The following is a 24,394-nucleotide window of genomic DNA, read 5'->3' on the forward strand; positions in this document are numbered from 1 at the left end:
TAATTCCTATTCTGGGTAATAAAAGCAATGGAAAGGAAAAGCCTGTGTTAGATTACCTGTACTGCAAGTCCCTTCTCACGTGCTTTTTGTTCCGGCTTGTATAGGTAGCACCTAGGAGTATGTGGTGCCTCGTATCGCTAGTTTTAAGAGATGCATGCAATAAATGAAGTCACACACGTTAGCAATGAGTATCTTCCTCATGCCTGCTACGACTAACGAAAACTTGCCAAAACACTATTTCATTATACACAGGATGTACTTCATGTCTTTTCCAAATCTGATAGACACCCAAGGAAAATGTCTTATAAATAATCCCTGAAAAACATTCTTCAGCCATGTTGCATGAAGTTTTTTGTTCTCTGAATAATGACAAGACAGCCTCAACAGGCCACAGTTATTTCAACAGTGCAAAGCTGAAACAGAGAGGTACATAATCATCTCAGGTGTGAGTGTATCAAGGACAAGGAAGAACAAGCCTCTGCATGAGCAAGGGAGCTTCCCCATCACATGCTGTGAATCTTGCTGCCATGTGCCCCTACAGAGGTCACGGCTCTGCCAATTCCTGGTACCACTTGCCTGGCAAATGGAGAGATGGTGCTGCTGCTGCTGCTGAAGAATCAAGTTATTAATTTCTAACCTTAGGACCCAAAGGCCAGGGTACAACTACAGCTGAGTGCAAAATGTCTGCTCTTGAGAGATGGGATAGGAGGATAAGAACATTTAAGGTCAAAAAATGAAATCTTGGTGTTAAAAGACTGAGGCTGCCTATGCAGCGTAGGGTTTAAAAAAATGGGGCACAGAGAGGAAGGCACTGGCTTGAATACTTGCTCTGGGCAGGCTCCCTTTGGTACCATCTTATGTGCAAAGACTTTGGTACTTTAGTCTGAAATAGAACGGAAAATCAACAGCTGAGAAGGAAAAACACAGCTGCTCTGTTGAGCAGGTCACGTCAGCTGGGGATGCTTTGGAGACAACGCACTGGGAAGATTTGCAAGGGAGCAGTCGGTTGAGGAAACAAATAATATTTACATGCCCTGCCTGTGGCACTGGAAATAAAACCTTTTTGCCAGTAAGAAATTCAGCCCAACCCTCCTGGCCCCACCTGCTCCTGGAGGAGGGATCGTGCTATAAAAGCCTCCAGGCAGCGAACAGAAAGGCACAGCAATTTGGGGCTCTCCAGGGAATCCTCCTGCTCTGGTTGTGACCATGGGGAAGAGAGTGGCTGTCGTGCTGGCTGGCTGCGGGGTGTACGACGGGAGTGAGATCCATGAGTCTTCTGCCGTGCTGGTGCATCTCAGCAGGGAGGGGGCAGAGGTAAGAGGCACCCTGGCAGGCTCCTGCCCCATCTCTGGCTCCTTTTGCCCCGCTCTGCTTTTCAATCTCCCTCTCTTGCAGCGGGTACTTGTCTCTAAGGAGCTTTGCAGCTTGCTGGACAAATCACCAGTTCCCGTTGCTGCCAGGGTAATCGCAAAGCACAAGTGACTGGAGTCAAAGCGAACGGCGCAGTGGTGGAGCTGCTGCAGCGAGCGTGGAGAACTCCCTGCTCTCTGCTTTGCTCTCCCAGCTTTGCTGGACGAAGGAACTGGCTTGGTGCTCTGTGTTGAGCGTATCCAAACTCTGAAACAAACTCTCCCAAATGCATTCTCTGTTCTTTTTGGCTTGCACTTCCCCTCTTCTGCTCCGCTATTTCTGTTTAAAAGACTGCTATTGGTTTTGGCTGTTTGAAATTCATCTATTTAAACCCCCAAAGATTAGAACTGAAAACAGACAAAGTTCTTGTGAGTTGAACTTGAATAGGGGTAAAAAAGGCGACCCTCAAGCAGCCGCTCTAATATGCCACTAGTCACAATAGCCACGCTGTGAGAGTGGAAGAGGAGGGAGAGAAGCCCTATGTACCCTTACCCCCAGCTCTGAGCCACCCACAAACCTGGGTCGGAGCCGTTCTCCTGGGATTTGGAATTGCTCTATTAAATACAAAGGCACAGCGGTGATGGACATGTGCTGCAGAGCCAGCCCACCCAATGCCAAAGCCTTCAAAGTGGGCAGTCTCCCTTGGGCTAAAGCTGAGACTTTTCTCCACTGTCTGTAATTTTGCCTCTTCTCTCCTGGAGCTGCTGCAGTCGCTTCCCTCCTGCCATACCCCATCAGCAGGCTGGGAGCACCGTCCTGTGCTCATCCCTTGATCGGCAGGGGCCTCTAGTGGAGGACACCCAGGTGTTACTTCACCCCTCTTATTTTTTCACCATTCTTGCTTAAAGAAACAAAGAATAGCACAGCGCAGACTAGACTAGACTAGACTATTTCAGTTGGAAGGGACCTGCAACGATCACCTACTCCAACTGCCTGACCAATTCAGGGCTGACCAAGTTAAAGCATGTTATTAAGGGCATTGTCCAAGTGCCTCTTAAACACTGACAGGCTTGGGGCCTCTCTAGGAAGCCTGTTCCATTGTTTGACCACCGTCTCAGTAAAGAAATGCTTCCTGATGTCCAGTCTAAACCTCCCGTGGTGCAGCTTTGAACCATTGCCACGCGTCCTATCACTGGATCCCAGGGAGAAGAGCTCAGCACCTCCCTCTCCACATCCCCTCCTCAGGAAGCTGTAGAGGGCAACGAGGTTGCCCCTCAGCCTCCTTTTCTCCACACTAGACAGACCCAAAGTGCCCAGCCACTCCTCGGAGGACATGGTCTAGTTGCCATGGTGGTGTCAGGGCAATGGTTGGACTCGATGATCCCAGAGGTCTCTTCCAACCTCATTGATTCTGTGATTCTGTGACATGCCTTCCAGCCCTTTCACCAGCTTTGTTGCCCTCCTCTGGACGCCTTCGAGTACCTTCACATCCTTCTTAAATTGTGGGGCCCAGAACTGCAAAGCTTGTACAGTCCCAAAATCTATTGCCCATCTGTTTGCCATCCCTCACTCTTAATTTCTGCATGTGAGCTTGAAACAGCTCTGAAGGAAGGGGGAGGCATTTTCCAGAAAAAGAAATACTCTGGCTTTGGGAAAACAGTGGCTGGGCAGAAGAAACTCAAAGTCTTGTCTTTGAGGGAGGCATGTGGTTTGACAGCAGCTTGCTGGGTAGTCAGCACCCTGAGGGGATGACTGGCTTGGCGGGGGCAGCTGGGGCAGGGCTGGGGCTGCCCCAGTGGAGGGGATTGCTTGGGATGCAGATGGAAACCTCTAAGAAATGGCCTCACCAAAGGCTCTTGGGACACCTCGTTTTCCTAGGAAGGAAAGGAGTCACTGCTCCCTCTCTTCATTCACTACCTATGATCTTTAACACGCTTAGGATACATGAGTGAAGGATAACAGACCTCTCCCCTCCCTCCCCAGGCAGAGGTTTATGCTCCCGATGTTGACCAGATGCATGTGGTGGACCACGTGAAAGGACAGCCAACTCAGGAGAAGCGCAACGTGCTAGTTGAGAGTGCCAGAATAGCCAGGGGCAACATCAAGGACCTAGCTAAGCTGGACGTCAAGGGGCTGGACGCCCTAATCATACCAGGTAGGGTGGCATATGGGTCTGCATGCCCAAACTCTTGGGAACAGCTTAAATATGCCATAAGCCTTGAATGACATGGGTGTCATGGGCTGGAGAGGAACTGGGCAGAGCCACTGGGGAAGCTGGGAGCAGGGACTGGAAGGACAGACACCTTCCATCTGTGCTGGCACTGGCATGCTAGCTTGGACTTACATTAAAAGAGAACATGGCAATGCAGAAGCTTATCCCAAGAGGAGAGGGCAGATAACTGAATTATCCTCTGTACCATCTACTGAGCTGGTTTTTACTGGGTGTGAAACTATCCCCTCCCTCAGCAACACGCCTGTCTCCTCATCAGGAGAAGAAGAGGCTGGGACAGAGAGGGGGAGACTCAAAAGTGGGAAGCTTGGTCAGTCTGGCAGTTCATCTTTAGTGAAAGTATGACCACGTGATTTCAGTGGGGATGGATTAGGCCTGGAGCAAGGATTAAGAGACAAGTGAAAACTTCTCAGCGTGTTCCACCGTAATTCAGAAAAGAGCTCACAGGTGAAACACAGGACCCAACAGAGCACTGACACCTCTCCGCTTCAGTTCTGCATGGAAGCAAGGAAGGTGCTTTGATGTCTCACCTCCTGGCAGTCAGCTCACAAAGGTTCAGCTTGTCTGTTTTTAGTTCAACACTGGACAAACACTGCCATCCACCAGATCCATTTTAGCATCCTACTAAGTAACACCAGAAAAAATCCTCCCCTGGAGTACTAATCTCCCGGTCTAATGTGTTTCTCTTTTTTCTCAGGTGGCTTTGGAGTGGCTAAAAACTTGAGCACTTGGGCTACCCAAGGCAAGAACTGCATCATCTCCAAAGAGGTGGAGGACGTCCTGAAGGCTTTCCACGCTGCCAAAAAGCCCATTGGCCTGTGCTGCATTTCCCCTGTGCTGGCAGCCAAACTCTTCCCGGGCTGCGAGCTGACTGTGGGTCATGACACAGAGTGTGAGAAGTAAGTAACCCTGGAGTGCTGCTGTGAAATCACACCACGAACATCCCAGCACCAGCACTGCCTCCCCAGTGTACGCAGCACCCTGTCCCAACTACCCTGCCCGCATACCTGAAGTCTTGTGTTGAGTCGAACGTTATTTCTGAGAATGAACGAACCACATCATGCATTTATTAAATTAACACTGGCTGATAAATTAAATAATCGGATTTTTTGATGTACCCCTTGTCACTTACATATTCCTCTATGTGTGTCTCGTGGTAAAATTAGAAATCGGATTTTACTTTTTGCAGTTCTCTGTAAAGGTGGTACTGACCATACGGGGGCACAAGAGACTGCAAGAATCGCAAAGGACTAGGTTAGATTTTGAGTTAGGACGACGTTCAGATTTCTGGAAAGGAGGAATCTTCAAAGACACTTCAAAACACTTCAGAGACAGACCCTGCTGTAGCTGCTGCCTCTAGAGCGAAGCATTTAGTACCTAGGGCCCTTTTGAAGACTTAACAGTTGAAACTCTTCAAGTACCTGGAAGAATTGTTTTATTATGTCAGCAGATCAGAGGGCATGCTGTACCAGCAGACGTTTGTATGTTTGTATACTTCCTTCCACAACTCTAATGACTTAAAATAAGACACTTTATTTTAAATACAATCTTATATTTGCCTCCCCAATGTACATAGCACCCTGCCTCATGCACCTCTTGGTCTCAGGGTAGGAAAGACACCAGACCACTGACTCATGAAGTTAAGCAGATCCTAGGTAGGAACAGGATGGTTGCACAAGACTTGGTAGTGTTAAGAGAGGGAGGGAGTTACTTAAACTGTGCTTACTCACACGGGAAAGCTGTGACTGAATTCTCCCAATGGCAGGGAAGGAACTAGGATGGCTCTTGCTAGGAAGGGCTAGGAAGTAATGTCACTTGTAGGAAGCTGATGAAAAAAGCAACCAAACCTAAACACAAGGTCTGGAGTGGGCAGAGTGAAGTAGTGGAACATCTATAGTGGAACATCAAGGTGTTATTTTGGCTTTACTTCAGATTTTTAACTCACTGTAATCAGGAGGTTTTTCTGGCTCTAAAGTCCCAGAGAAACTCCTCTGATAGGAAAAGATTTGAATCTTATTGAGCACGTTTTCTGTGGGGACCATCCATCTCTGTAATCAACAGACTTCTCACTCTAGGCCTTCGTCAAATCACCCTGTGTAATGACGGCTTCCCACAAAGGGTTTATTCTCTCTTCTTCTTGTAGATGGCCTTATGCAAAGACTGCTGAGACCATGAAGGAGCTTGGTTGCAAGCATGTGAACAAACACGTCACCGAAATTCACGTGGATGTGAAGAACAAGCTGGTGACCACCAGCGCCTTCATGTGCAATGCCCCCATTCACGAGATCTACGATGGCATCGGAAAAATGGTCAGAGAAGTGGTCAGACTTGCCTGAATGCCACAAAGCCACAGGATCCATCTCCTCTGGAGTGCAGGCACTGAGCCTTGGATAACATTCTTCCCCTTCTACACCGACACGTCAACAGGCAAACTGCCACTCAGAGGGAGTTCTTCCCCCCCACCACACCACTGGTGGCTGCTGAGGAGGGAGAACTCGGGAGCAATGGAAGTGTTGTCGTATTCTGCCAAGGAGACAGCACTTACTCACAGCAAACTGGCAGTAACTGGAGTGTGGGCACGCATGGAGCAGACATGCAGAAGCCAGGTTTCCACAGGGCTCAAATACAGCCGCTGTATTTGGTTCTGAGTGGCTGAGGAGCTGCCTGGGTCATGTCGGCCGTGACTGGGTTGACCAGACACACGCTTATCGTGTCAACAGGAACTGCTCCCTTTCTGGGGTTCCTTACACATCCATCTTTGCCAGTACTTCAAAGCTCCCCGTGTACCTCCACCTCATAGAACAAGATGAATTAGTGGCAAAATGAAGGAACACAGTTCTGCTAATGAATAAAACCTGATGCTTTTTACATGGGCTGAATTCTGCTTTCATTTTTTGCTTTTTACTCTGGATTAGGACATGCTTTTAGTGCTACTGGTTGGCCAATGAGTGGGGAAAACGATACAGGAGGAAGTCACCAGTAACAAACCCCACTTGCTTTGGTAGGATTTGTCAGAACCCAGAATTGGGCATGAATATGACACGGGCGAAAGCAGAATCAAACCAATGTTAGCATCCAGGTCTCATGGGAAGAGGTTAAATTCTTCCCTTGTATTAACAGAAGACCTGCTATGATAGCATGGAGTATTTTGGAAGCAGCCTTCCATACTGCTCCTAGGCAGAAAGAGCCCAGGGTAAGGTCCAGAGAAAGCAGTGCAATTTCCAGTCCCTTCCAGTCTCCAGGAAAATTCCTGGAAACAACCTGGAAGCAACAATTCTGCACTGAGGGACAGACAAGATGATACCCATCTAGCCGAAACCTGAACAGCAAGCTGTGAACTGGCTGGGCGACAGCAAAATCTGGCCAGCAGAAGGCACTAAAAATAACCCAGTATCACAGCAGCACGGCTGTTCAGGTACCAGCCCAGGCACGGGTTTTTAAGGCCAGAGGGAACCATTTGTCTGTGTAATCTGATGGCCCCACAGGAGCTGTAAAGAGCACAGCAACTTACCCTGGGCTGAAGCAAACCTGCTGCGAGGACTCAGTCTTGACCTGAAGACACTGCCGCAGTACTCGATAGCTCATTCTCATAGTTACCCAATGCCATTTCAGATAAGCCATGCTTTATTGCTCTCCTATAGCTGAAGAGCTTACTTCCAGCCCCTGGATGCTGACAGGTTTGCCTCCATTAGGTTCAGGAGCTTTTTAGATGGTAGCTGGTATGTTCTTATATAGGTTCTTATTATACAGGTAGTATCATAAAGTCATTACAGACTGAGCTGTTTAATTCTCTCAGTGTAAGACTTTTTTCTAAGCCAGCAACTATTTTCTGAGGCTCTTCTCAGCAAACTCTTCAGGCTTTTCACATCCTTTTCAAAACACCAGCCTATTTTTGTACTCTCATGAACACAGCAAGATCCTTTAGTACTACACTGGTGGCCAGAGTGGGACGAAATCTACCCATTTCATCTTCAAACGTGTGAACTGAACGGCATTAAGTTAAGTTGCAGCAGTCTACTTACTCACTTACCTTTTTTTTTCAGTTTAAAGAACATACTAAAAAAGGGGGAGGGGATAATCACTGCGAGACAGAATATAAACAGCTGATCCCTGCAAATACGTTGTATAAAGAGTTCACCACAGCTGGGCCCAAACCAAGACATTAAACCAAAAACTTCAACTGCTGGGAAATAGATTTACACCACCTGGGTTTGAGTCCTCTCTTTACCAAGACATAATCATTTGACACGTTTTTTAGTCAGAGATCTGGATACCGTCACTGAAAAATGTCATTTGTGTATTGAAAACGACGAGTGTAAACCTCTCAGGAGCACAAACAAGCAACCAGGTTGCTACATATAAACAGGTTGGCAGTTGGTAGCTGTTCACAAACACAAGTTTAAGATCATGCACTTAAAAAAAAAAATATTGACCTATATTTTCTGCTGTCTCGAAAAGACTGTAAAAAAGTGAGGCACCTACCAAACGTATACACACATGTGCAAAAATAAATAACATTCTGTTTCAGTAAAGGTTGGTCTTCTTCATGATCCGCAAGAATTCTTGCTCGTTCACTTCCCCATCCCCATCTCTATCTGCTTCATCGATCATTTCCTGAAAGATATTTTCATTCAGAAATTAGATGCAGATTAGACTAGGACTAGAATTATTAGATTAATTCAGAATTAGAACCACCTTTTAGTAAATTGTAGTGGAGGGGGCAGTGTTAGCTCAACGTCAGACCTACTATGCTACAAATATTTACTAAATGAGGCACCAATATTTTTTTTAATGTATATATTTATACAAAAATCTGTGTAGAAAATGTTGCATTATAGGAACTGTCCTGGAAGAAACACAGTGCTTGGAGCAGAGTTGTTCCTTTTACATCACTGTAACGCCAAAAAACTGCAATTCTACTGACACAATTTCGACAGCCACGTATGCTTAACCTGTCTTTGACCTCAGAATCCATTTCCCAATCACAAATTGGCAGAAGCTCTTCCATTTCTGCCAGGAGAGAGGGGGCAGATTTCCCTCACAGTTCAAGTGTAAAGATCCCACAGGACATGAGTGGGATCCCACAGTGAGTGTTTGTGTATGATACAGTTTCATATACCAGGTACAAACCTGCAGCTCTTCATCTGTGATATTTTCCCCCAGTTCTTTGGCAACACGTTTGAGGTTTTTGAAAGAGATTTTGCCAGTTTCATCATCATCAAAGAGTTTGAAAGCTTTGAGAATCTCCTCTTTGGAATCTTTTTCAGCCTTAAAGAAGTAAGCATAAGTTTAAGGAAAAAAAATGTAGTGGTTATGTTGTAGGTAACACTCAAAATTATAAAAGACAAGCATTAGAAAGACTGAGAAACTCTCTTAAGAGCAAATTCGAAGCAGCCCAGCCAGCAGATGTACAAAAGCTGAAGGCAGACAGAGACACAGCGATGCTTCCTCAACCTCAGGCTTGCGGGGAATTTTCTTTCATAGCTGGCCAGACGTCTTTGGGATTTCAGCATCAGGCTCTTCCACTGTTAAATAGCTGGTTTTACTCAACATGTTTTGAGATTTTTAAAACCATGGATTTCATGTGTAAGTGTCTTAAAACTCAAGAAAAGAAAATACAGTGCACTGCTACACAGTCACCCATGTCACATGTCAACACTCCCGACAGCTTTCTCCAGGCCAGAGCTGGTTTTAATCTGTGATAAAAATCTTGATTTCACTTTTTCCCTTTTCTCACACACAAAACTGATTTTTAAAGAAACTGGTTAATGACATAATTATTCCAGCCTTACCTTGAAAAATGAGATAGGGTAGTCCCTGTCTTGCAATTCTAACTTTTACTTATTTTGTTGTTAAGATTAAAATAGTCTTTCATCTCCCACTAAAACCAAAAGGAGATGGAAGGCACTCAGCCATTTCCAAAACTGCTTGCTTTCACTTTGACCTTTAAAATTTACATACCATTTTCTGCGTCATCACTGCCAAGAAGTCATTGAAGCTGATTTTTCCTGTTCCTTCCTTATCGATATCTGATATCATTTTCTTGATCTCTTCTTTTTTAGGTTCAAACCCTAGTGCTCTCATGGCCACCTGTAAGGACAAAAAAAATGTATAAATCATACTATACTATAAAAAAAACTACGGGGGGGAGGAGAAAACTTGAACTTCACGCTGTATCATGTTAAAACATACTTTCTGTGTCTCAAGGGGCAGACTTAGAGCAATGCTTCTCCATGCAGAAGGGCACACCAAGATGCAGAGAACAGATATGCAACTGTTCATACCCTGGAGTTGTCCTTCAGTTAATTTAGAAGTTTCCTAAACACATTCTTACTGTTGCATCCACCACCCCCAGCTCAGAACTGGCAAGAATTTGGAGGGTAAAGCTAAATAAACAACAGAGTCTTGGGAGAAAAGTTTCCCCTTCGACAATCTGGCTATTTATATACCTCTTTTGGTCTATACTTCTTTAAATTCTTGTGAGGGGCACTCAGAGCATAGAAGAGTCCCAGTCCATATTTTGAAGGAAAAATCCCCAATTGTCTCAGTGCTGTAAATAGCAATTTCCAAGGCTACTGGAAAATTGAATGTTATTCCATTCCTGCCAAGGGAATTGCCACTAGTATTCCCTTTGCAATGAGAACCAAGACACTGAATAATAATAATAATAATAATAAAGCTTATTTCAGGCCCTGTTGGAAGCAAGATGGCTAAATGGAAGACCCAGAAATGTCTCAAGAAAATAACTTCAAGACAAGTGACTCCATGAAAGACGTTTCCATCATACCTGCAGCTCTACCAAACTCTAACCGCCTGATCTGATGGCACAAATACGGAAGGTCTTAAGCTGGCAGATGACAGGGAACTTAAACGAGTTCATTTTTCATTCTAGTGACAAAAATCTTTTTCAACGAACGTTGGGAAAACACAATTCAAACACTTTGTGTGCCTTTGACATCGCTCCTGTAAGCAGCATATCCGAGGATGCCTTCACTTGCAGACACACCATGCACACCTGCATACTTCACTTTTTCCTCCTTTGATAGAGGTACAAGTGGAAATTTGAAATCAGTTCTCCTCCCTGTGGTCTTAAGCAACATGGACACCCAGCTAGCAAATAGGAAGGGCAAATTCTGAAAATAAAATAAGTCCTAATGTACTGATTACTATTTTTCCCAAATTAGGGGTGGGGAGGCACCAAAAATGTTTTGCAATAAATAAAAGCATGAAAATTAATAACACTGGTGTATTCCATAGCTTGGATAACCTAATTTAGAAAGCATGCAATCCTCAACGACATGTAAGGGGGGGAAACCCCACCTTGTTAATATGCACAAACCCTTTTTGATGTTTTACTAACAGAGAAGGAGACAGTACAGAAAATACAGAACTATCAATGGAATTTGGCCAGCCTGGCCCTAAAGACATCTGACACAGCAGTAAAGAGCTATAATTAAAGAGAAAAATGTACCTGTTGACAACAACGTTTTATGCTGGGGGGAAAAAAAAAATCTCTCCTTTCCTGTTTAAGGTCATTTAAGCGTTTATGTCCCTACTACTTTATAATCTCAGCAGAACCGTGCTTTTAGCGCAAGGAAAATTCTTACTTTTAGCTCCTTAACATCTATGTTCCCGGTGCCTTCGGTGTCAAACAGGTCGAAAGCCTCCCGGATCTCCTGCTTCTGCTCCTCAGAGAGCTCCGGCTTGGGACTCGCTTTCTTCCTCTGGGGCGCGGCTGCTGACGAGGGCTTCTTAAAGCTGGAGGCCTTGGCACAGCAACACAAGAGCAAAGGAGGGTCAGGCCGCCGCCGCCGCCGCGACGCGCCGCCCCGGGGACAGCGGCCGCCTCAGCCCCCAGCCCACACCGCGCCCCGGGGCCGCTCCGGGCTGACAGGGGCCTCCTCCGCAGCCCCGCGACCGGGAAGGCGGAGCGGAGCAGCGCAGGGCCCGGGGCCGCGGCCGGTGAGGGAGGCGCCGCGCCCCGCCGCACCGGGCCGGGCCGAGGCCTCACTCACCATCCCGGCGGCCGGTGCCCTGGGGCGGCTTCAGTCCTGTCAGGCCGAGCCTCAATGCCGCCCTCTCTCATTGGCTAATGCCCCTACGCCGCTGCTATGGCAACCCTCACTCCTATTGGGTGGCGAGCCGGGCGCGGGAGGCGCTGGGGGGATAGCTATTGGCCAACACGTGGCTGGGGCGGATCCAAGAGGCGACTGACCGGGAAGAAGAACCTCTCCGCCTTCCATCAACGCGATTGGCCAAAGGAGGGAGGCCGCGGGCCAATCAGCGAGCGATATCCGGCTGGCGCGATGCTCAGCCCAGGGCGCGCGGGAGGAGAAGCGGCGGGCGCCGGCGGAGTGGGCGGGGCTTGCTGGAAGCGACGGCGCCGATTGGTGGGCGGGAGGGAGGGGCTGGCGGCGGGGGCGGAGCCGGGCCGGGGGTGAGGGCGGGCTGCGGGGGGCTGAGGGCGGCGCGGGTGCGGTGAGTGGGGAGGGGTCGGGGTGAGGGGGGCGAGGGGGCCTGCGGAGCCTGCAGGGCTGTGAGGAGGGCTGGGGAGCTTAGGAGGTGAGGGGGGGTGTGGGGGAACATGGGGTAGGTTGTGGGGTGTGTGGGGAGAGGAGCTGGGGGCGCCTGAGGGCTGTGAGGAGGGCTGGGGTGTGGGGAAGGCGGTGGGGGGTGTGGAGGGGCAGGGTGGGGGGCGGTGTGAGGGGACGTGGGGGGTGTGGAGGGGGCAGCTGGGGTCTGAGGTGCTGGGGGTAGCGGGGGCTGCAGGGGCGTGAGGAAGGGCAGGCTGTGGAGGGGTGTGGGGAAAGCTGGTGGTGGGAGAAACTGGGGGGGTGTGCGGAGTGGCTGAAGGGGTGGGAGGAGGATGGGGGGCTCTGGGATGGGGGGCTGAAAGCTGGAGGGAAGCTGGAGACAGAGCAGTTCATAAATCGCATTTTGGAGAGGGGTGAGGCCTGTGTTAAGGGAGGTGTCGCGGTAGAAGAGGGGTTAATTGGAGAGAGGATCACTCTGTGCCCACACTTCCAAACCAGCTTGGTGTTCCTGGCTGACAGGCACCCATCCTGCTTTTTTTTTGGCTTTTTCCTTGCCATTTCAAGGGTTTTTTCAGAAAAATAAAAACCAAAGAGTGCTAAGCTGTGTAGCTTGCAGAGTGAGCCAGTCCAACAGATATATTTGCTTGCGTGAGGCATGGTACTGTGATAATTTTATAGCACATATAATAGCACAAAATATATATTTTGTAGCTGTTCCTGGATCTCACCTAGTTGTGTTGGCACTAGTGTTCATGAAGTGAGAGGGGTCAGAGAGCTGCTCTGGCTGAAAAACAGCCCAGGCAGAAAGTGATTAATTTTCAGCTAGTCATAGCCTTGATCCATCTCAGTGCAGGAGTAGTGGGAGGCACTGACTGGGAATAAGGAGAATCAAATCAGCCTCTAAAGCAGTAGTTTTTCACAGTGATGGTCTAAAGTGACCATAAAGCCATCAGAAGTCTTTGTGTGCAGCTTGTCTTTATGTTGGAAACAGTTCTAAATAGGCATGTTGTCTTTTTCTGGCTTTCAATTATGCCCCACACAGTGGGATCCCAGCTGAGCTGGGAATTTTGGTTGCTGTTGCTGGGAGGAAGAGCATATTTTAATGAGACTGGGGTCATCAACAGCCTGTGATGTGAAAACTTGGAAAATCTCACCACTGGCTCCCCTCTCTTCACCGATGGGCACCAGTGAGTGCTGGCCTTTCTCCCGTGCTGTGTCTGCTCCTGTGGAACAGGCAGGCATGGGGCTGCTGATATGCTTGAATTTCAGTTTTATTTTGTTGTTCCCAACACCCCTGAGCAGCTCTATTTTTGCAGAGGACGTTGCCAAAACCTGCAGTTGTGTTCATGTTATTTGGAGCATAAATATTCAGACTTAAAGGATGTACGTGAAGATAATACTAGCTAAAACAAGACGGTGCCTTTGTTATCAATATTTTATTATGTTAAAATTATGCCTTTGAGAAAGCTATTTGATGTCACTGTTACTCTTGTACTGCTTATTTGTTCAGCAGGGCAGGGAGGATTAGTTCACTTTCCATCCTTCTGCTTCAGCATAATGGCTTCAAACCTTGATTTCTATAACTAGAAACCTGGTTAAAAAAAAAAGTTTGGCTTATGGTAATGGCATGCTTAAGTATTGTGAATAAAATAATATTCTCCTTTTTTAAAGGAATCAACTTGGTAGTGAGTCATCTGAGAAATGGCCCCACGCCTCAGATCGGTAAGTTGAGGACTTCAGTGATGCTTTATGAAGGTTTGTCTTGCAGAAACATAGTTTCATAGATATTTCTTCTGAACATTGCTAGAGAAGACATGAGACTCTTTCTGCCTTAATGCCTACTCCAGAGATATTGCTGGGGGAAATGTGATTTACCAAGGAATAGTTTGCTGCTGTTATAGTTCCCGAGAGATCCAGGAATGCTCCAACCCCCCAAGAACACCAGTGGCTTTGTCGTTGCTGCCAAATCAATTGGTCTGGAGATTTAATTACTCCAGGATAATTTCTATGTGCCTTATAACGTTATTCTGTGTGGTAGTGCAGAGAGGGGCCCAGCTGCGGTCCCAAAGATCTACTAGACCATTGTAACCTCGTTCTGTGATTACTGCATTGAATGCAGGAGGTTAGAATATGGGAAGAGTAACATTTTGCTTGGCTCAGAGAGATGGTTGGACATTACTCTTAGGAGCACAATTTATTAAGTTGTTCTCTCGCATTACCTGTGGTTCTGGTTTATACAGAAATTTCTACCTTCTGGACTATTTCCTCATTATTTCCTTTGAAATTTATGGGAGACCAGTGAAATTCAGATGTTTGGGAAACAAAGTGTCTTGGTTTTGTGGTGATAAAATTTATAGAATCAAGTTTCTGTGATGTTTGGTTTCAGTTTGTGGCCAGCTGTGGGATGGTGATTGAGGCCATCAGCAATTAAACCCAGGGCAGCTGCCCCAGGCTGGCCCACAGGTGTGTGCTGGGACATTAAGGTCAGGTTTACTATAAATGGGAAAGCTTGTTGGGGAGGGGTGGGGCTCTTTTTGCTCTGCTCTCCCCTCATTTTTTCCTCCTTCTCAATGATTGCTATCCCTGGAGCAACTTGCTACCACTCTGTAGGCTAAGTATAATTTGATGTGTTTTGTATTAGCATTGATATTGGTTTTCTTATTTTATTAAATCTGTTTAAATTTTAACCCACGAGTCTCCCTCCTTTTCCACATTCCCTTTCTTGGCTGGGGAGGGGTGTTGGGTGATAGAACAACTGGTTATTGTTTAGCCCTGGGTGTGGGCTAAACAAAGACACAAAGAAACCAAAAATAAACCAAGGTACCTTCACAGCACAACACTAGATAGGTTGTAATTCATATCCTAAAATCAATATGATCATGAGTACCCTGTCTTTCTACCTGCATTCTTAAAACCAGCTGATTAATCCAGGTGCAGCACTGTTAGCTGCAGTTATACTCATTGTGGTCGTTGAATTGGTTCATTTAGTACTTTCCCAAGAGATGTGTGTTCTAGATTGTATTGCATATTATAAATGTGCACTAAAAATTATTTAAATAATAATTTAAATAATTTAAGTTTTAAAATAATTTAAAACTGCTTCTTATCACCAGTTAGAATACTGTCCTTATACTTGGGTGAGTGGAAAACAGAGGAGGAAAAAAAAAACACCACACAGAAAAAGAAAAAACATAAAAACCTGGACTGTCTCATTTGTGCTGTAGAACCTTTAAGGATGTAGTACTTAGAAACTTCTGAACAATTGTCATCTTTGTGTGGTTTCATGGGGTTAAAATTCCCTTCAGCTCAATAGTATAACTTCAGAGGTGGGGTTTTGTCTAGCAACAATAAGGAGCAAATCTATTTCCAACCAGGACAGAGCGTTCTTTGTACAAAAGCTTCCTCAGACTCGTATGTTCTGTGTTGGTGGTAAGGTCTTCAATCTCAGTCCGGTTAAACGAGTGATTAGACCAGAATCTGTTAATTAGTGACTCTAGCCATTGATTTTAAAAAGCTTGAAATAAGAAAGGAAGAAGTAATGACTAACTAAAAAGGATAAGTCTTGCATTTACCTGATTGCTTGCTTGGTTTGGAGAAGCTCAAGTTTCACGTGCGCTGAAAATAGGTTGGTCCTTGCTGATGGTGCCAGTTTTAGTATTCTGAATTATCTGTGCCCTGTGGCTGAGGCAAATTCTGTTTGCTTTACCATCAGGGCAGAGTTTGTTGGAGCCAGTCCTCTCTTTCTTCCCTACTACGTGAGCCACCTGGTTATGGGGCAGAGTCCTGCCAAATACAAACCAGCACGTGAGCCCTGTGGGCCATCAGCATGTCTGAACTTTTAAGTTACTGTGATAGCACAGACATATTGAAGTGTTTTGATATCTGAATTTAGACTCTAATTAAGCTAGCTACTGACTAGTTGTGCAAAATTCCAGGACATTAAGATCTCAGGGAGTTCAAATTGGTTGACTTGTGCAGTTTGGTGTATGTCTGCTTGCCAAAGTGCTTCTATCCCTGTCTCTGCAGGCTGGTAAGAAATGCACAGTGATCGGCGGGTCAGGATTCTTAGGGCAGCACATGGTGGAGCAGCTCCTGGAGAAGGGTTACGTGGTCAACGTGTTTGATATTCAGAAGAGATTTGACAATGACAGAGTGCAGTTCTTCCTGGGAGACCTCTGCGACAAAGAGGTACAGACTAACGACAGGCATGGGTAGATAGAAAGGACGTCTGTCTAAATAAATGTTGTTCAAACCGCGTACTGAGCCTTGCCTGAAGCACTAAACACCCGAAGGCATTGTATGGGTTGTAGAAGGGTATGGCAGGTATGGCCCCCAGCCTTTCCCTGGGAAGTCAGTAGCCTAAACAATTTTCTGTGGAACCCTCATCTAGAACATCTGAAGAAATATACTTGGTGTCTCCTTGAAGCTGAAAAGAACAGAACTTGTTTCTGTGTTGTGATTTGCATTACTGTTAGCTCAGATATACAGTCTAATTACAGCCCCTGCTGGTAATTGCACGTGGGCCCTCTCCTCGTTAACCTCAGCCGTGTGAGAACGGCAGAATGCATTAGTCCTCACAGTTAAGGCCCACTGAGACCTCTTGGCTTAACTCAGTCATGTGTGTGAGCCTTGGCAAAAACATGTGTGTGCAATGTGAAGAGACGTCTCCCCACCAGTATAAAGTATCACGTCTCAGAGCTTTATGACAGTCATCTCACAGACAGTACTGCTGGCTGTTAAACCTGCTGCTTGCTGAGTTTTCTAATTCCCATCTCCAGGTAATTTTGAGTCTCCTGCCTACACTTGAGACTACTGCAGGTAGTTAAGTCTAGATAGCCTCCAGGTCTCAGAAAGTTCCCAGGTTCTTCTCTGGAAAGAAAAGATGGTGTAATGCTGCTTTGCCTAGCAAGAAGGAGAGGACATCGTGGAGATCCTGGATGTCAATCCTGTTCCAGCTGCTCACCTTTATGGAAGGAACATGCCTTAAAATTTAGCTGTTTTGTTTCCATGAGAAGAACTGTGGTTTATTTCCTTCCTTTTCTTTTTTTCTGAGTAGGCATTATTCCTGTTGCTTCATTGCTGTCTCATGCGATGTATCTTCTAGGCTTTGCTCCCAGCTTTGCAAGGTGTGTCAGTGGCATTTCATTGTGCATCGCCAGCACCTGCAAGTGACAACAGGGAACTGTTTTATAAGGTGAATTTTATGGGAACCAAAGCAGTCATTGAAGCCTGCAGAGAAGCTGGAGTGCAGGTAAGGGTAGAAAAGCACATGGAGAGTACAAGACGCTGACGTGACTTTATAACAAGTGCAACATGGACCAATTTCAGTCTAGTTTGATTGAAGGGCAAAGGTCTCTGAGATTCTGAATTCCTACTGGTTCTGTGAAAATTAGTGGAAAAGAGACACTCTGTTGGTCTCCCACTTAGGTCTGGTGTAAGCTCAATCCATGTTTGCCACAGAAAACCTACACACTGCAATCTTCCTGACTGCAGGAAAAGCATCCATTAAAATTTGCCCTACTAGACATCTGGGAATCACCTACGGGAGAACCAGGACTGACAAGTGGGTTCTTTCTTGCTTTAGTAAGGGGACAGCTCTAAAGATAGCTTTTCCAGTAGTGGAAGTATTCATGGCATCTCTTACCTATGTGAATTCGTTGACATATAATGAGAAGGAACACACTTGTGCCACAATCTCAGTGTAATTTGGTTTAGAAAGTCATTGGCCCACAAAAGAAAGAGCCAGAGGAAACCAGGCTGCTCTTCAGGCAAGGTTATGCTTTTTTTTTTTTCTCCTCCTTATGTAATTTTGATATGACATGAGTTTTCATTTAAATTCTTAGCAAATTTTCGAGTGCAATGCATGTGAAGATCTCTTACTTATTCTGGGCAGAGGTGTTGCCTCCAAAGCATGCATTTTGCACAGTGTCCATGTACAAATAAGGAAGTGAGAATGTTTAGGATTGAGTGATGTCTATCACATAGGACTCCCAGCCTCACAGTTTGTTGGGTTTTTTCCTCCCTCTCGTGTAATAAGCTGTTGTAGGAAATGGGCCACACGGTGTTTACCTTCAGGCTTAGTCTGGATTCTGTCAGAGCAAGGAGTTAAGTCTTGTTGGAACTTGTTGGATCTAGTCATCTTTATATTACAATGTAGATCTTGTTTAAAACCTCATGTTTCTGATTACTCAAAGACATCACTGCTGGTTTGGATACACTAGGGTACGTTTTTATCCAACAAAAACATCCAAGATAAGAATTCTTCTTTGGTTTAATCTACCGTGATATTGTTGTCGTCAAGATGAGCAAATGTATCTTAAAAACACTCATTGTGTGTTAAGTGCTAAAATGTGCCAAGCCAAGTGGGCACTCTGATTTTCCTGGAGCTGTTTTCCCCTTGGATGTTTGTTGAAATGTTTAATCTCCTTTAGGTAGCGCTAAATAACGTGAGAGAGTCAATTAAAAGAGTGAGAGTTTTCTTACCTGCAGTTTCAGATCATCTTCTGTCAGCCCATGTTCTTCCAGACTCAGTTTATTATCTGTAGAATCAGTTGATTAAACATTATTATTGTCTTTATTCAGCCTCTGTAAATAATGACCCTTTTGTCTTAGGCTTTGAGCAACTGTTTTCTTTCACATGTTGCAGAAACTGGTGTTAACTAGCAGTGCCAGTGTCGTTTTTGAAGGCACAGACATAAAAAATGGATCAGAAGACCTCCCTTATGCAAAAAAACCTATCGACTATTACACAGAGACGAAGATCCTACAGGAGAAGGTATTTGTCATCATATGGTTAACATTGTTATTTTTGATGCTTAAATCTGCCCTTCTAAAAGTAGGGCATGCCCTAAGGGACACAACAGACTCTTCAAGACTGAACAGCTCGCTCTTGTCCTCCAGAATCTCTCTTTCAAACGAAGTCTCTCATTCTTACAGCTGCAAAGAAAATCTGCGCAGGATCATGCATACGTAGCAATGCCTGCCAGAGTTTTCAGACTATAACTGAAATAGAAAATTTCCTTCTTTTAGACAAATCTGACAGATTTTAGCCCTCTTATTCTCAGCGTGGAGGCTGGTGAGCTGTGGATTCATCTCTGCTGTGATAGAGAAGTATGGCAGGTGGCTGCTGCCTTTCACAGGCGACCCACATCCTTTTCCCTAGGCATGCTGATGGGCTGGGCCAGGGGATGCTTCCCTAGCAGCTGGCTACCAGTTTAAATACATAAGCACCCAGTTATGTATTCCTTGGCTATTGAATCTCCTAAGTAGTGTATTCACTTAATAAAAAGAGAATAAAATAAAGCTGTGACATAAATTACCAGGGAAGTTGAATGAAATAGTGTGTTATGCTACAGAGGTGGTGAAACAGTGAAAGTATTCAGTGTTTATTTGTATGAGTTGTTGGATTTTTTTTTTCCAGAAAATCCAGCAGCTGTTAAAAATTAGTAGAACATGTTTGGAAACTCCCAATAGAATTAAATCTTCTTCAGAGATGCCTTGCTAAATCTGCTTAACACTTGGTGCTGCTGGGAAGATGGGATCACACCCCTTCTGAATGCAATCGAGAAGGCCTGTGATGGAAATCTGCTGACTGATGAGAGACACAGAGGTTGAATTGCTTAGTGCCCTTCCTTTCTCCAACATGTCCATAAAGAACTCGTGGAGTGAAGGAACTTTCAAAGCTTCTCTGGTGTTAAATGAGAGAGGCGAAGAGTTCCTTTCCTTTGCCTGTCAATTCATTAAGTGTTCCATAATGAAAACAGATTTTTGGCTGTTTTTCTCATTACAGAGAGATGGGAACAAAGGCAAGACCATCTGTAAAGATACAGGTGGACAGTAACTCTTCCACTGATGTCTTCCCAAGGACAAGGGGCAGCACCCACCCCCTTTAGTGATGATCTTGGAATATATCACTAAGCCATATTTTCCTTCACAGCATTTCTCTCCTGATTTGGTTCTCTTTTTTTTTTTTTTCCCCCCTACAGGAAGTGCTCAGTGCAAATGACCCAGGCAACAATTTCTTCACTACTGCTATTCGTCCCCATGGAATATTTGGTCCTAGAGACCCTCAGCTGGTTCCCATCCTCATCCAAGCAGCTAAGAGCGGCAAAATGAAGTTCATAATTGGGTGAGCAAGGCTCAGTCATTTTATAGCTTTTATTAAAATTGGTGCTGAACCTCCAAAGCCCTTTTGGAAGGGAATAATATTAAATCAGTAGTGTTGTCATGGCATGGAAAAAAGTATGTTTCTTTAATTTTTCACTTCTGATACAGGCTTCTTTTTTTAAAAATCCTTCTGTGTCAGGGACTCATGAACTCGGATGGTAAGTGTTCATAATGCAAAAAGAAAGTGGGGAAAGCTGACATAGCTTGAGCTGTTTGCATTGTCTGAAGAGCTGTCCTTTTAAATATGAGAGCTCAGATTAGTTGCTGTTAATTTAATTAATTTAGTTTATAATTTGAGGTTCTTGTAATTAAAAAGCCTATATGGCAGTGTTTTAACATTTCTGATTATAAGATCAAAGATATTTACCTTGTTATTGAGCCTTGCAGAGCTTCTAGTGGACCACTGAAATTTTAGAGCAAGAAATAGTTCAAGTTACTACTAAGGATATTTTTATTGATTATATTATGCCCTTGAAAAGAGATGTGCTCTTTAATTTATAATAGATTTTAATTACATGCAAGGAGCTGGTTTGTGTGTATATGTGCACATGTAAATACATGTTTGGGGTAGAAGCAAGAAAGGGACTAGGACTGTGGGTTTTCTGGTGTTGGGGTTTGGTTTTTTTTTTTTGTTTTTCCTTACAGTTCACTTCTGAATTGATCTCTCAAACTGATCTGTGAGCAGCAAACCTACACAAACTCAAGGTTTCCACTTTGTGGAAGTCCGCATTCTCTTCCAGCTCAGACCTGCATCCCTCATTTGAGTTTTCCTACCGCTACAGAGATCTGTATGTCCCTTCCAAGAAAGCAAATAAAATAGCCATTCATCCATGAACACAGGAAATGGAATTTATTCTTTCTCAGAACGTTGGGTCACAGCAATACTGTTTTTATGGCCAAATGAGTGTGGTGATGGTTTTGTAACAAAGCGTTTGTTTGATTTAACTGGACTCTTGAAGTGATAATGCAGATTCATTTTCATCTTCTGTACCTGTGTAGAAATAGATTTAACACAGTGGGTTTAATCTGTTTCAGCTAGGGGTGGAGTTGGCTTATTGAGGGAGTAAGTTAGAATTTCATGAGCCAAGACATTCATAACTGAAAGCTTGTCCTTAAGTGACTGTCTTTGTGCTAGTCATCACTCTGTTTCTATTTCTTCTGCCTCTGTGGATCACTCTGCTGATTCTGAGACCTGTAGGATGTGCAACACCTAGAAACTTGGTAACTTGTGAGGTTTAAAAATAGTACTGTTCCAGGAATGTAAACTTTGAGGGCTTTGGCAATAGCTGAGACAACAACAGCCTTTCCTGTGTCTCCAGAATAACACGTAGCGATTTCATCTCTCTGACAGGGTATAGCCTGAAGTCGCAGCACAAGAGAGTGAGAGAAGAAGAAACTTGGAATAAATATACCTTGTGTGCAAGTCCTTCCTTTTGCCACAAGCAGGTTGTCAGCGTAACTTGCCTCAGGGCTAAACTTCTTCCTTTTGTCTGTGCAGGGATGGAAAGAACTTGGTAGATTTCACCTATGTGGAAAACGTGGTCCACGGACACATCCTAGCTGCAGAAAACCTTCAGAAGGACTCTCCCCTGTGTGGGAAGGTAAGGAAGGACCTAGGGAAGGGAGGGGAGTGGGTGTCCCCTAGCTGAACTTCATCTGCGAGCCTCGCTTGGCTTCATGTGTCTGCTCTGTAGTTCATGCTGATTTTTGTCTGTACTGAACATTCATCTTGGAGATGAGTGGAAGCAGCACATGCAAATAGGTCAATTTTTTTCTGTCTGTGGGTATAATAAATGGTTGCTCATCTGGTGGCCATTGTGTGCAGCCACATGGGCTAAGATGTATGAATGTACTTGAACTTCATGCTATAAAACTCCTTGTGAAAGGAAATCCAGGCAGAATTGTGGGCAGCCAAGATGCGTACCTCAGCAACATAGTTATTTAGCTTTTACAGCAGAGTTCAGAACAGAAAAAACTTTTATAGATTTTCATGGCACCACTGTGCATACAGGTAGGATGCTGTAATGTGTCTGCGTTGTGTTGTGTCATTGTTTGACCATTTATGAGTAGTCTTACCCTGTGGAGTGTTGAAAGCAGCTGGCTTTTTAAGACAGAGGTGGTTAGTACAAAGCAGTTTCTCATGAAGATGTGTTCTCAGGCAAGTCAGGGATGTCAGTCTCCTCAGCATGAACATGAGATCTGTTCATCTGGAATATCGTGTCCAGTTCTGGGCCCCTCAGTTCAAGAAGGACAGGGAACTGCTAGAGAGAGTCCAGCGCAGAGCCACGAAGATGATTAAGGGGGTGGAACATCTCCCTTATGAGGGGAGGCTGAGGGAGCTGGGTCTCTTTAGCTTAGAGAAGAGGAGACTGAGGGGTGACCTCATTAATGTTTATAAATATGTAAAGGGCAAGTGTCATGAGGATGGAGCCAGGCTCTTCTCAGTGACATTCATTGACAGGACAAGGGGCAACGGGTGCAAGCTGGAACACAGGAGGTTCCACATAAATGTGAGGAAAAACTTCTTTACGGTGAGGGTGACCGAACACTGGCACAGGCTGCCCAGAGAGGTTGTGGAGTCTCCTTCTCTGGAGACATTCAAAACCCGCCTGGACGCGTTCCTGTGTGATATGGTCTAGGCAATCCTGCCCCGGCAGGGGGATTGGACTAGATGATCTTTCGAGGTCCCTTCCAATCCCCAACACTCTGTGATTCTGTGAGATGGACCATCACACACATTTGTGAAAACCATAATGATTTTATCATCTGGCTTTTTATCTTCCTCTCTTTCAGGCATTTCATATCACAAATGATGAACCAGTTCCTTTCTGGGCTTTCATGTCCCGTATCTTGACTGGCTTGAACTACGATCCGCCCAAGTACCGTATTCCCTATTGGCTGGCATATTACCTGGCCCTGTTCCTGTCTCTGGTGCTGTGGCTGCTAAGTCCACTGGTCACCATCAAGCCCACTTTTACCCCCATGCGGGTAGCGTTAGCTGGAACGTTTCACTACTATAGCTGTGAACGGGCCAAAAGAGACATGGGCTACAAACCAGTGGTGAGCTTGGATGAAGCAATAGACAGGACTCTGCAGAGCTACCCCCATCTACGCCGGGCTAAGGCCTGAGAAGTCCTAGATGGATTTTTTTCTACTTGCTTTTTGTAATTGCTTGGACATCTTAATGTGAACACTGAAGCAAATTTCACTAATTCTCTGGAACAAGGGGTTTTCCTGAAGTCCCTCCTCCTTCTCACCATTATCAAGATGCTTTTTCTGGGTTGAAAAAAACTCATGTAGGAGCTGTGCTAACAGTTCTTTTCTTTGATGTGACTTCTTGTTTTGAAACAGCTGCTGAACCCTATGGACTATGAATAAACACCCTGCTGTGCCCTCTTCAATCCCAGCCCAGCACACTGGCATTCCTTCGCCTTCTCTCTCCACCCTTGTCCTCTGTTTTGGTGCTCTGGTGATAACAGCCGCCTCTTCTCAGAGCTGCAGACTGGTTAATGAAACACTTCTCATGACTGGTTCCTCTCTGTGGTTTGGCTTTTTTCTATACAAGAGCAATGAAGGAGAGACTCATGCCAAAAAGTTGTTCTACCACCATCTCTTAAATCATTGAAGCTAATTTTGTTATTCCATCTGTGATTGGTGGGTGATTTGGCTTCTTACTGAGGCATCAGAAGGAAACCTGAGAAAAGGCACGCTAGGCCTCTCTTTGTAAGGAAGCATGTGCCTTTGTTTCTGCAGGAGTCTATTCAAAAATAACTCAAATAAATGAAGAAAAGATGACTTCCTAATTTTGTGTTCCATCTTTGAAAAGGCAGATCCCATTCTGAATATCTCAGCATAAACAGGATTTTAATCACTCCCTTTGTGGGGGGAGAAGTCTTTGCTGTGGCTGTTGTCAGTCAGCACACATTATTTTACCACAGCTCACTTGCTTCCCCTAAGAGCTACACTGGTTGGAAGGTCCTACTGCACAAAGCTCTCATCTTGTCTGACATGTTATTGCTGGTAATGGTGATTGTTACTTTGACCACTTAGTACATGAAAAAAACTTTTCCACAAGAAAATGGTTATCATGATACTGTGTTCACCAAGCTGTTTA

General features: G+C 45.1%; 3 protein-coding genes across 5 annotated transcripts; 2 read left to right on the forward strand and 1 right to left on the reverse strand.

Annotated features, from left to right (window-relative positions):
- Positions 1 to 1,079: 1,079 nt before the first annotated feature.
- On the forward strand, positions 1,080 to 6,436 carry LOC137667776 (glutamine amidotransferase-like class 1 domain-containing protein 3, mitochondrial). The gene is made up of 4 exons (XM_068408854.1): positions 1,080 to 1,314; positions 3,334 to 3,505; positions 4,278 to 4,479; positions 5,724 to 6,436. Exons 1-4 carry the CDS (start codon positions 1,207 to 1,209, stop codon positions 5,914 to 5,916), a joined length of 675 nt encoding a protein of 224 aa, XP_068264955.1. The 5' UTR covers positions 1,080 to 1,206; the 3' UTR covers positions 5,917 to 6,436.
- On the reverse strand, positions 5,787 to 11,652 carry LOC137667777 (centrin-1). Of its 2 annotated transcripts, XM_068408856.1 has the most exons (6): positions 11,596 to 11,652; positions 11,188 to 11,346; positions 9,542 to 9,670; positions 8,711 to 8,848; positions 8,063 to 8,194; positions 5,787 to 5,867 (listed from the first exon to the last, which is right to left on the reverse strand). In XM_068408856.1, the coding sequence occupies exons 1-5, from the start codon at positions 11,596 to 11,598 to the stop codon at positions 8,105 to 8,107; spliced, it is 519 nt and encodes a 172-aa protein (XP_068264957.1). In that variant the 5' UTR covers positions 11,599 to 11,652; the 3' UTR covers positions 5,787 to 5,867; positions 8,063 to 8,104. The 2 variants fall into 2 exon arrangements, with proteins under 2 accessions (XP_068264957.1, XP_068264956.1); XM_068408855.1 differs by lacking the exon at positions 5,787 to 5,867 and having other exon boundaries at positions 8,023 to 8,194.
- Positions 11,653 to 12,021: 369 nt separating this feature from the next.
- On the forward strand, positions 12,022 to 24,135 carry NSDHL (NAD(P) dependent steroid dehydrogenase-like). 2 transcript variants are annotated; one of them, XM_068408852.1, is made up of 8 exons: positions 12,022 to 12,058; positions 13,786 to 13,836; positions 16,141 to 16,302; positions 17,219 to 17,365; positions 18,761 to 18,889; positions 20,100 to 20,242; positions 21,779 to 21,881; positions 23,074 to 24,135. In XM_068408852.1, exons 2-8 carry the CDS (start codon positions 13,816 to 13,818, stop codon positions 23,407 to 23,409), a joined length of 1,041 nt encoding a protein of 346 aa, XP_068264953.1. In that variant the 5' UTR covers positions 12,022 to 12,058; positions 13,786 to 13,815; the 3' UTR covers positions 23,410 to 24,135. The 2 variants fall into 2 exon arrangements, with proteins under 2 accessions (XP_068264953.1, XP_068264954.1); XM_068408853.1 differs by lacking the exon at positions 12,022 to 12,058 and adding an exon at positions 12,084 to 12,142.
- Positions 24,136 to 24,394: the final 259 nt, after the last annotated feature.

This window comes from Nyctibius grandis, chromosome 10, assembly GCF_013368605.1.
Source record: "Nyctibius grandis isolate bNycGra1 chromosome 10, bNycGra1.pri, whole genome shotgun sequence".
NCBI lineage: Eukaryota > Metazoa > Chordata > Aves > Nyctibiiformes > Nyctibiidae > Nyctibius > Nyctibius grandis.

Excerpts from the sequence above, each read along its gene's own strand:
- LOC137667776 (XM_068408854.1), top strand. The coding sequence starts at position 1,207 with ATGGGGAAGAGAGTGGCTGTCGTGCTGGCTGGCTGCGGGGTGTACGAC. Across the intron at positions 1,315-3,333 it reads TCAGCAGGGAGGGGGCAGAG|GCAGAGGTTTATGCTCCCGA; the intron begins GTAAGAGGCACC and ends CTCCCTCCCCAG. Across the intron at positions 3,506-4,277 it reads GGACGCCCTAATCATACCAG|GTGGCTTTGGAGTGGCTAAA; the intron begins GTAGGGTGGCAT and ends CTTTTTTCTCAG.
- LOC137667777 (XM_068408856.1), bottom strand. Across the intron at positions 9,671-11,187 it reads TAGATGTTAAGGAGCTAAAA|GTGGCCATGAGAGCACTAGG; the intron begins GTAAGAATTTTC and ends TTGTCCTTACAG. Across the intron at positions 8,849-9,541 it reads CAGTGATGACGCAGAAAATG|GCTGAAAAAGATTCCAAAGA; the intron begins GTATGTAAATTT and ends TACTTCTTTAAG.
- NSDHL (XM_068408852.1), top strand. The coding sequence starts at position 13,816 with ATGGCCCCACGCCTCAGATCG. Across the intron at positions 13,837-16,140 it reads TGGCCCCACGCCTCAGATCG|GCTGGTAAGAAATGCACAGT; the intron begins GTAAGTTGAGGA and ends CTGTCTCTGCAG. Across the intron at positions 18,890-20,099 it reads CGAAGATCCTACAGGAGAAG|GAAGTGCTCAGTGCAAATGA; the intron begins GTATTTGTCATC and ends TCCCCCCTACAG.